The following is an 11,140-nucleotide window of genomic DNA, read 5'->3' as shown; positions in this document are numbered from 1 at the left end:
AATCTCTCATTTGCTTAAGAGGGAAATATTTGAAAGATTAGAATATCTACAATGTGAATGACGCTGACTGTTTACACCCTTGAGTGTGTGGGCAGCCCTTCTGCGGCAGTTGCCATTAAAATGGCAATTCTCTCAAGTTAGATATTTCACTAACTAATACCCAAGCTTACTTTTTCTCAGCTCAACCAAACTTAAGTTTGCCGACATTTTCCTGCCTGTTTGTCCCTGTGCTGTGCATGTCATTGTGGGCCTCTGTGTCGAGGCAGTTTTCTAATGTCAATATGGAACGCAGAGTATCGCATCGAGAGGCGTGAGCGAAAAATTGACGTCTCCAATGCCAGTTTGCTTCCAATAGCCTGTTTGGTTGCTCATCGTTTGTGATTACAGATCTGGAGCAAGTTGTCAAACTTTTATGCCTTTTTCTAGTTATACTTCTACAGCAAGCTGCTCAGGTAAGTTTTAAATTTCACCAACAGTTTAATATTTGTCCATCTGGCATTTGGTATGATGATCATGAAGATTTGTCAGTTCTACCATATTTTGTCAGAATAGTGTCTTTTTACTGTCATTTTGTTTCCAAGACTAAATGATTTGGATTTTATCATAAACAATGGAATGTATTTAATATTTTGAGTACTTGTGACAGTTTTGTTTTGGGCTGATTGAAGTAGAATTACTCATTAAAGAAAGTACTTGTTTAATAGTGTTATCAGTACAACATATCTTGCTTGATACATTACATTGTTCTAAAGTACTTCGGGAAGTTAGGTAATGCGTCATGGTGTTTTCATAAGTGCTCTTTACCTTCAAACTATTTAAATCCTAGAAGTGAGATGTTGAGTTCTACCCATAAACACTTCAGCTAATATTTCAGGGTCATACAATTAGCAGAGAGTACTGATAGACAGGACAAAACTAGGTTAAGATTGTATATTACAAAAATGTGAAGGAGTTGTATTATGCCATTTATGTCATTGCACTATAGTGCTCATGCATAAATATAGCATTTTATGAAGCACCCTGTATTGCTTTCTATTCCATTCTTAACCTTTATTTTTATCACAGCTGGTTTATATGTTTCTTCATAGATAGTAGCACTCACATTCTTACTAGTTTTCTTAAACAAAATGCGTTTTTCTTTAATAGGAAATTCAGATAAATACACTGTGGTTATCTTCAAATCTTATTGTTATGTATGTATTACGAACTGTGTTTTCATGTTACAAACATCTAGTGACTTCTGAAGAAAGAATTAGCAAATTCCTGACAGAGCTGCTGTATCTTAAAATATTATATACTACCCCATGCTGATAGATACAGTTCACATACACACTTGATGTTCTGAGTTTTGGCTTACTGATGATAATAATGGTGGACTTGCCATGCACCCTTTCCATACTTTGATATTTTTGGAAGGATACACACATGCCTATCAGGGGTGGAAATAACCCATTGCTCGACATGCCAGTCTAGTGTTTTTTCCGTTGGGCAAGCAAAATTGTATAGTGCGCTGTACCGGTGTCCAGGGGACATTCCCTTGTTAATTATGTTGTCTATTTAAATAATCAACAAGAAAATCAACTGGTATCGTGGAAAAATTATCAGTGCAAGTGATTTTACAAGTGCAACTTTACTGGGGTACATTAGCAATTCAAGAATTGTTTCCACCCCAATCAAAACCTGATTTGTTTTCTTTTTCTTAAAACATTTTCTATGGGTTTGGAAGATATGATTAATAACTCCTAACAGCAATTTCAGCCACATTTTTAACTGAAATATTAAAGTGTTAAATTCATGTAAATGTTTCCAAATTTCTGTGACATGGAATCTGTTGACAGGTCAGCTATCTCCTGCAGATATAACATATTTCACTGACTCAAGCCATTAATAACAACTATTCCTGATCTGATATGTGTGATTAATGTGCATCAGTGTCTGGAGTTTTGTTATCACGTGTTACATTACTCAAAATGTGCAATGAACGCATTCCTACCCCCTTATCGAGATCGGAGATGAATGTAGTGTCATTTCTTGCCACAAAAGATGGGAAACTGGGCTTCATCAAGACTTAGAAAATGTAATATTTATTTGTAGTTTGACAAACAGTATCGTTTTGGTTTTTTTTATGTAATGTTCTTAAAATTCACATTATTTTAATATTTTTTTAAACTTTAACATGTTTTGGTTTGAATACATCTGCAAGATGTTCAGGACATGTGGGTGAATGCTTAACTTTGAATGTATGAGGAAGATTGTAAGAATGTATTTCCATTTGTATGTATTTAGGAAAATGTCCTATTGGTAGAAAATATATGGTTTCTGGGAATGCGCTGATAAGAGTACTGTTTTCCAAGGATTATACTTGTATCATAATGCATTGGAGTGTCAGATACACATTCAACGGAACTAAAGTTTATTCCATGTATTTCATAATAATATGAAATGGTGTGAAGAAGAAAGGGAAAGTCCCTGTATTATTAAACAGCTATTGCAATTTTAACTGAAACGCATTTGATAGTTTCATTTGATTACGATGTAAGGTACATCCACTTTGTCGTCGTATATACCATTGTGAAGTGAGCTCAAGTGAGTGATCTTTGCTTCGCTTTTAGAAATATTCCAATAATATCACTATGGGACCCCAGAAATAGGCTTCTCTCGTTGTCCCATGAGGGGATTCGAACCTCGGTTTTGGGTGTGACAAGCAAACGCTTTAGCCACTACACTACCCCACCAATGTGAAGATATGGGTTAGTGGTACAGGGCTTGTTTTGGGGCTGTTAGTGTTAAATGATCATAGTACTACGATTATTGTAAGTCTGTAATAAAACATGCGAGTTATGATCTTGTTAGTACTACATTTTCTTCCTGGAATAGGACACAGGGCCTAGATTTTCGAAGCTCTCTTAGCGCTAAGGTTGTCTTAAGTGTCATGCATTAGCATTAGCTTACGACTATCTTTGCACTAAGACAGCTTTGAAAATCTAGGCCCAGGTCTCGAGACAAGCATGCTTTTTGTAAGAGGTGAATAGTGGGATTGGATAGTCAGACTTATTTGCCTAGGAGATGCATGTTATCATATCCCAAAAGTTTAGACTTAATGCTCATGATGTGAATCACTGGTTTGTTCTGTTCAACTTAATTATGTCCATGCCACCATTATTTCGATGGAATGCATCTGAGTGTGGAATTAAACAACAAAAATCTGTTTGCAGACAATCAGTGTTGATGGACTAGTGATAAAATCCTGGTAAAGTCATGCAGTAATCAGTTGTTATTTTCATAGCTGCAGTATGGTATTGAATAACTATTCTGCTGATAGAAAATATAATATGTCGGTGTCATAGGCAATTAATAATTCACAAGCTAATTATGTAAGAACATTGTCATTATCTTATTATTCATCGTTCTGGATTGACATCTATATGAAATTGCTGAGTCAATTGCATGCACGACCTTTCCGGCAGACTTATTGACAATAGGGTGAATTGTTCTAACTGTTCTAATTACCTTAAGCACCTTAATTGTCAGCTACTGCATTAAATCATTATTTTAGAGTGGCTTTAATCCAGACATGCATTTAGCATTCGTTTCAAGTCTACAACATTGTTCATTGTCAAAATAGTTGTTGGGAAAATATGATGTGCTTATAAATCTGTTTAGATCAATGAAGCTTATATGTACTAGAGATGCAAGGTTGGTGATCAAGACTATTTCTGAGAAAATCTTAATACAATTTGTGTAGTGTGTCTTTTCTGCAAAACATATAAAATATATAGTCCTGATACGTAAATGTTCTTGTTCAGAATTCAAGTGTTTAATTTGATATTTAATGTTCAGAAATGTTGGAAAAGCTCTATCTTATTTATGTATGCAATATTGCAGTGATAATGTAACAGTATTCACAGTCAGGAAGGTGATAAATATCACAATCTATTCATATACATTATATAACAATATATATCAAGATATTATTTATGGCAGGAAGTTTTTCCTTCCTTTGATGGGAGAGTGACATCTGATTGGCTTCAAAATCCAAAGTGGCAGTCATGAGGAAAGTAGTATCACATTGATATGGTCTGACGACAAATCATGCATGGCCAAAGGGAAAGCCCCTGATAAGAAGATTCCAGGAAGAATTGTAATCCAGCCCACATAATGAACACAAGGATGCAGTCCTGCTGTTATTTGTGTTGACAAGCAAAGTTTAAAAGATAATATTTTGTACTGAAGATAACTTTCAATAGAATGTACTTTAGCTGCTGTGTGGTGTTGCAGTTGGGACATATTTTACTTGAACCAACCAAGAATAACTAGGTGATTATGAATAGAAGCTTGCACCTCACACTGACCAATCGCCTAGCATAGTTGGTTACATTCAGAGGCTTTCAGGAAGTTGTGTAGCCAAGTGGTGGAGGTGTTCACTTTTCATGATGAAGACCAGGGTTTGGTTCCAGTGCAAGTATTTATCACATCCATAGTGTTCCATCTGTAGTTACTAACAATTCATTTGATGGGTTTGTTCACCATTTTCAGCCAAATAGTTTTAATTGAAAGTACATTTTAAATGGTGGATCCAGTAATGAAGACCAGATTTTCTGCTTTAATATAGGCATTGTCACATGCGCCATTGATTATAATTCAAGTTAATAAAGATTATAATTCAAGTTAATAAAATCATGAATTTTTAGGAGTTTGGATGATAAAATTTCTTGGAAAAAGATAGATTTTAAGGAAAACTACCGTAATCTAGATAATAACAAACATGTTTGCTTGATTATTAAAACTTTAGTTTTTGATTTTGGAGATCCTATCTTGGCCTTGTTCTTGGTCACATCTAATGACTAGTTTTCAGAATGAGGTTACATTTGCCAGCTACTGCTATTTGTTGCACAGATACATTGGAGGCACTTTGGAGATGAGATTGAAGTTCTTGTCTGAAGTGGTGACATTACAACAATGTCAAAGCAAAATTGTACAGGTTCTGTATAAGACTATGAGGTCCTCAGCAATCTTTGCTCATCTCCATGAGGGGATTCTGAGGAAAATATAGGTCCTCAGCAATCTTTGCTCATCTCCATGAGGGGATTCTGAAAAGAATATAGGTCCTCAGCAATCTTTACTCATCTCCATGAGGGGATTCTGAGGAAAATATAGGTCCTCAGCAATCTTTGCTCATCTCCATGAGGGGATTCTGAAAAGAATATAGGTCCTCAGCAATCTTTACTCATCTCCATGAGGGGATTCTGAGGAAAATATAGGTCCTCAGCAATCTTTGCTCATCGCCATGAGGGGATTCTGAAAAGAATATAGGTCCTCAGCAATCTTTGCTCATCTCCATGAGGGGATTCTGAGGAAAATATAGGTCCTCAGCAATCTTTGCTCATCGCCATGAGGGGATTCTGAGAAGAATATAGGTCCTCAGCAATCTTTCATTGTCTCCACATGGGTAGTCCTGGATGACTGACAAATTGTCATGTAGGAGTAGTATCACCCTTAAATCAGCTCCCTTAATTTAACAAACTGCCAAACGAATAACAGACTCAATTAGCACAGAGCAAGCTTTTAGCAGACTTATTGTACTGTCCTCACAACTAACATTATGTTTTGAATTAAACCACAATAAACAGGATCCGACTGTCAGTGAAAGTGGGGATAGTTATCATCTTGATACATCTCGTCACTCTCTCTGTAGGGGAAATTGTCGATAGACACCAGATAGACATAAATTCATTGTGGAAGATCACCCCTCCTTGTGGAGATGTCACCAAAGAAGGCTGTCGTTTGAGTGATCTCATCCTAAACGTCTTCTAATGGGGCTTGTCTCCTAATGCTTTCTACAGCTCAGTGTGCAAGATGATCCTGATCACTTTACTGTTAATGCACCAACATTTGCTATTGTGATTTAAAAGGGAACAGAGCTCAGTTCAAATGAGGGCATTTGCTATCTATTTATTTAAATTTTCTTTCACTGCCCTGATAAGTATGAAGCTTTTCCACAGCCCTGCATAGGTTTTAGGTCCACGTTTTGATGGTATCAGTAAATTGTACTATGGCTGTTGTTCCTGTATGGTGTACAGCTTTTTCAGTTTTTCTTTAAAAATATTTTAATTATTATCTTGTAAACAATCTGACTACTCCACTCCTCTGTTTTTCAATGACCTCTGTTTGTGAAATAAAGATTGGGAATATGTTGTGATCATTGTATATAAATTTGCTGAAAATCTACAAGAGCTGTTACTAAAAAAGATTATTTAAACCAACATGTATTCTTCATAACAAACCTTAAACTTTTTATTATTGTGTCCAAAGAAAAATCTCAATATTGCTTTGAATTCAGAATCTGCATTTAAAAAAATGTTTTTCAATAAACTGAAAACTGTATGCCATTAAATATGTTCAAACTATCAAACCATTGATCTGCACCAGAAAGATCTGTAGTGAGTGATGTATGTAATATATCTTGATGAACATGATTGAAATAAGAATTCATGTTTTGTAAGTTCTAGGTGAAGTTGAACAGGAAACATTTATTCTTGATTCTGTTTATTGTCAGTTATATATAAATGCTACATTAATTTTGATTGATTGACATGAATTAACACTGATTTCAGTATTACACGAGTGCAATGTGACTTATTTTCAATATGATTTTCAATATGATTATGATTTTGTTTCCTTGATTTTATGCTGAATACACCCAGGTGTTAAAATGAGGTGTATAGACAGGTGGAAAATAAGGCTTTATCAGTGGTGATAAATATTCAGATGGCATCAATTTTATCCTTTTCACAAAACACATTTGTTTCATGTTGAAAGTAGTTGTAGGGGAACATGACAGGAGATCTGTGTCGAGTGTTTGTAATGTTGAAGTTTTCAAGAGGCAGCTTGAGCTCGCTGTTGACTGGATGTGACTGATAAAACTACTTTTATCTTCTGCTACAGAAATCTGAAGGATACTGTCAACACAAAACTAGTTTAAACAGTTACAAGTGTTTGGACACCCTCACCTGGCACTTATTGTAAGAAGCATTTCTCAAAAATTTTATTTTTAGATTTGTTTTTTGTATATGTCAGGGATGTGGTTCAGTGTCAGGAAATAAGAAATATCATCACAATGATTGAGTTAATTTGTTGAAGCTCTAACAACTAAATACAGACTTAATTTTATCAGTTTGAAATATCTAGGGGCAGAGGATTAGCCTAGTGGTTAGAGCAATGGCTGTTCACACTGAAGACCTGGGTTCAATTTCCCAAATGGGTGAAGCCTGTTTCTGGTGTCCCCTTCTGGAATATTACTGAAAACACAACTCACTCACTCACTCACTCACTCACTCACTCACTCACTCACTCACTCAAGTTAAAAGTTTCACTCTTTGTAACATGTTTAGTTAGTTTTACAACTCTTTAGCAATATTCAAGCAATATCACAGCGAGGAACACCAGAAAAGGGCAGTTGACATTTGAATCATGTGGGGATTCAAACCCAGGTTTCATGCTATAAGCAAATGCTGTAACCGCAAGCCTACCCGAGCACCGCTGCTGTTTGTAAAAGGAGTCAGACAAATGAAAGGGACTTGTTGATAAAGCATGAATCATTGCTCAAAATTTCAATCACTAGCTCATCCTGTCCAGAGTTGATTATTGGAAGCTGTATGTCATATGACTGGAATGTTCCAAACTGCAGAGTTGTCTAATTACTTTGAAGTAGTAGTTTCATAATTAATGTAATACGAAACTGAACCTTAATATGAAGTTTACTTTATGTAATAACTATAGACAATTAAATGACACGTATTTATATCATGGAGAAGTGTATTAAAGATAGCAAGTCATGTTTTACATTGCATTCAGTTATTGTCCAACATAGCAGGGTGCTCCAGAAATGGATGTCACACATTGTACCCTTCTGGGAATTAACTCGCGGTTTGATATGCAAAAGCATTACCCACAAAGCCAAGAACTACTCCATGAGTTAGAACAGTTTGTTTAGATGATATGCTTATGTCTTCTATTTTTTATACTTATTGCAAATTACTTGGTGCGTCCTTGTAATGATTACAAAGCTTGACCCACCAAACCTTCAGGACTGGCAGTTATATTGTTTGTCAGAGAAATCCACATACTCAACCTAAACTCATTAAAGTTATAAATTTATCAGATTTGAATTTTATAACCGGGCGGTGAGTATTAAGATATCAGCCAACTCTATGTTAGACAAGGAGCTGAGGGTTGTGTGGCTTGTCTCTGTGTTGAGACTTGCTGTGGCAGGGGCTCCGAGCACTTCAGAGAGTTAGTGGACATAGAAGGGATTGATCTCCACGGTAACTTTGTCCACATCACTTGGCAGCAAGTGTCTCAACTTAGGACATCCAAACGCAGCCAATTAAAGAGATGGGTCTTTTTCTGCCTGGAAAGTTCCGCTTCTCTCAAGCGATGGGAGCTGAGCAACTCATCCGATGGCAAGTTTACACCCAAATTGTCAGCGACGAATTTTACAAAATTAAACGTCATTCTGGGGCACTTCTCAAATTGATGCGTCTCTATCGTTTCGCAGGCTCGTGGCACTTGCTTTATTAGGGTCGTCTTAGCCGCCATGCCTCTACAGATTCTACGGTAATCAGGCAGAAGATCCCAGGACAAGCTTTAGAGATACCTTCAATAATGCTGACATCTTACACCAAACTTGAATCCCCGGAGACACCCCATGAAATAAGCGGGGAATGCTCGCACATGCAATCAAAACACCACCGTCAGCCACCATTTGCGCTACTTTTTGATGGGTCAGGCTTGTGGCTAATTGTGCGAAAATCCCAGATTGGCTGATGTTATTTTATAGTTTGTATGAAGCCCTGGTCCTCATATTGTGGATACATACGTTCACGGAGGCATCCTTGCTGTAAGCTTGGTAAGATTTAGAATTGTTTTATGTCAGCTCGGGGTTAAGGGATCTGTTAATGTGTGGTTGGGTTGATATATATTGGCGTAATGGATAATGGCTCTCCTCGGACAGAATTGTTCAATAGGACCCATCAGAATCGTAAAATTTTAACATTTTTTTCTTCTGAAAAACAGTTAGAAACCTCAAAATTCAGCATATTAATATGTTGTATTTTAGTCTTTTTTAGCAAAGTCAGATGCATCTTTGATGATTGTAATTATCATTTTTGATTAAATTTTGATGTCAATATTTGATGTATTTATTGTAATAATTCAAAATTCCCTTGGTGAAGTCATAACAATTTAATGGTCATAATTGTTATTGTTATTAACCTCTTAATCATTGATTTGATAAATTGATTCTCATGATGATACGGGGTAGAATTATTCTTCAATGAACCCGGCTCGTCATTGAAGTGTGGTGAGGTGGTAAGGCTTATTGACTTGGTTGATGCAGGTGACTAGCAGCATCGGGTTGTCAGACTCACTGACTTATTTGACACATGTCATTGGTTCCCTGTTGTGTCGAGCGATAATCATAGTCATATAATTGATCATTGGATTGTCTGGTCCAGACTCAGTTATTTCAGACATTGCCATATAACTGGAATATTGCTGAGTACAGTGTAAAACTAAAATCACTGGTTAATGCATGTCATTGTATCCCAGCTATGTAGATCATCATCATCATCATCATCATCATCATCATCATCATCAATACCAACACCAACATCATCATCGACACTAGCACATCATCATCATCATCATCATCATCATCATCATCATCATCAATACCAACACCAACATCATCATCGACACTAACACATCATCACCAGTAGCACCATCATCACCATCAACACCACCATCACCATCATGACAACCAGCACCAATACCACCACAGTCCAACTGATACTCTCCATCCATCACTTCCTTGCACATGGCTGCAAGCTGTCGTTTGTAGGTATCAGTCCGACGAGTTATTTTCACTCTGATCAATATAATCCTGTCTTTAAAATGCCCACAATAAACAAGGTGAATAGCCCATGTCTGACATCACACCCGCATCAAGATTAGCTTGCCCCGATCAATTTGCGTATTCTGATATTAGTTACACTTTGACTGTTATTCAACTTCAAAGGACACATACCTTTTTGTAAGTGTCATATAAACACGACAAATCAATTGATGTATTATCATAGTAACTGTCCTGGAATACAGCCTCAATTTGTATTTTTATCGCCCATTAGAAAAAATCATTTGCTAAGTGCCATTGGGCGAAATGAGCATGCTATTATGGAGGTTTGCTTCAAAATGAGAGGAGTCAAAAAGAGCAAAAATTGGATAGCTGTATTCGTGTTGGCGTGAAAAACATCATTGATGGCTTGAGGTCTTTGTTTGACCGTCTGCTTGATTAGATCTCACGTTTAAGTGGCTGTGATTGCCGTGTGTCGATAAATAGATCTAGAGACGCTTCGTGACATTGTTATTGTCTCCCTGGATCAATCAGATGAAAATTTAATGGCTATTAAGCTACGGATGATGATATCAAGTGTCCGTGATTGTCACAAGGCAGATTATGATGCTAGGCTTCTTGCAGCTTCCTGATTCGTTAATGACACCAAATTGCCGCACGATGCTCAACGACCAACAGATACAATCGCTGTCTGTCGCATCTTCGATGCTGCAATTCAGTGTAATACCTGCACTAGTTAACGACGCACTTTTGCTTTTGTGCGATTATGTTGTGCACTGTCATCTAATTTGTGGCCATTAGCGAACACGGCAAGCTGAAGTCTGAGGAATGATGAGACTGTAGCGTCCAGAAATATCTCTATCAATCAGTGTTCTCCTTTAACCGTTTGTACGCTACAGGGCTTGTCAATTACTATTCTTTATCATCAGAGAACAGACTCTACTCACTGCACAAAGGCAGAATCATTCATTGCAATATGAGAGATATTTTTGTCTCTGTTTTGAAATAAAACTTTTATAGCTCTTTAGCAATCAAACACATTAGGCATGTTGATTTCGTTAGAGTGATGCCTTCATTTGTATCTAAATGGAATCTATGAATTTGTTCGTTTGTGTGGAAGATTACATTAAGAAGATAAAGATTTTTTTAAGAAGTGTTGGTTTAGTAGAAGATATTTGCAGCTGGAATCTTTATTATTTTTTGTAGTTGCATTTATCAATATTTCTT

General features: G+C 36.6%; 1 protein-coding gene across 2 annotated transcripts in view; it reads left to right on the top strand.

The window, feature by feature from the left end:
* The first annotated feature begins 376 nt into the window (after nucleotides 1–376).
* LOC137267589 (histone-lysine N-methyltransferase MECOM-like) overlaps nucleotides 377–11,140 on the top strand; it is an 82,853-nt gene continuing 72,089 nt past the window's right edge. For both annotated transcript variants that reach the window (XM_067802078.1, XM_067802077.1), the window contains exon 1: nucleotides 377–452. In XM_067802078.1, the coding sequence (XP_067658179.1) occupies nucleotides 413–452 (40 nt within the window). In that variant the 5' untranslated portion in view covers nucleotides 377–412. The remainder of the gene's footprint in view (nucleotides 453–11,140) is intronic.

The sequence above is a fragment of the Haliotis asinina genome, chromosome 16 (assembly GCF_037392515.1).
Source record: "Haliotis asinina isolate JCU_RB_2024 chromosome 16, JCU_Hal_asi_v2, whole genome shotgun sequence".
NCBI lineage: Eukaryota > Metazoa > Mollusca > Gastropoda > Lepetellida > Haliotidae > Haliotis > Haliotis asinina.
This window is presented reverse-complemented; position numbering and strand designations above follow the sequence as displayed.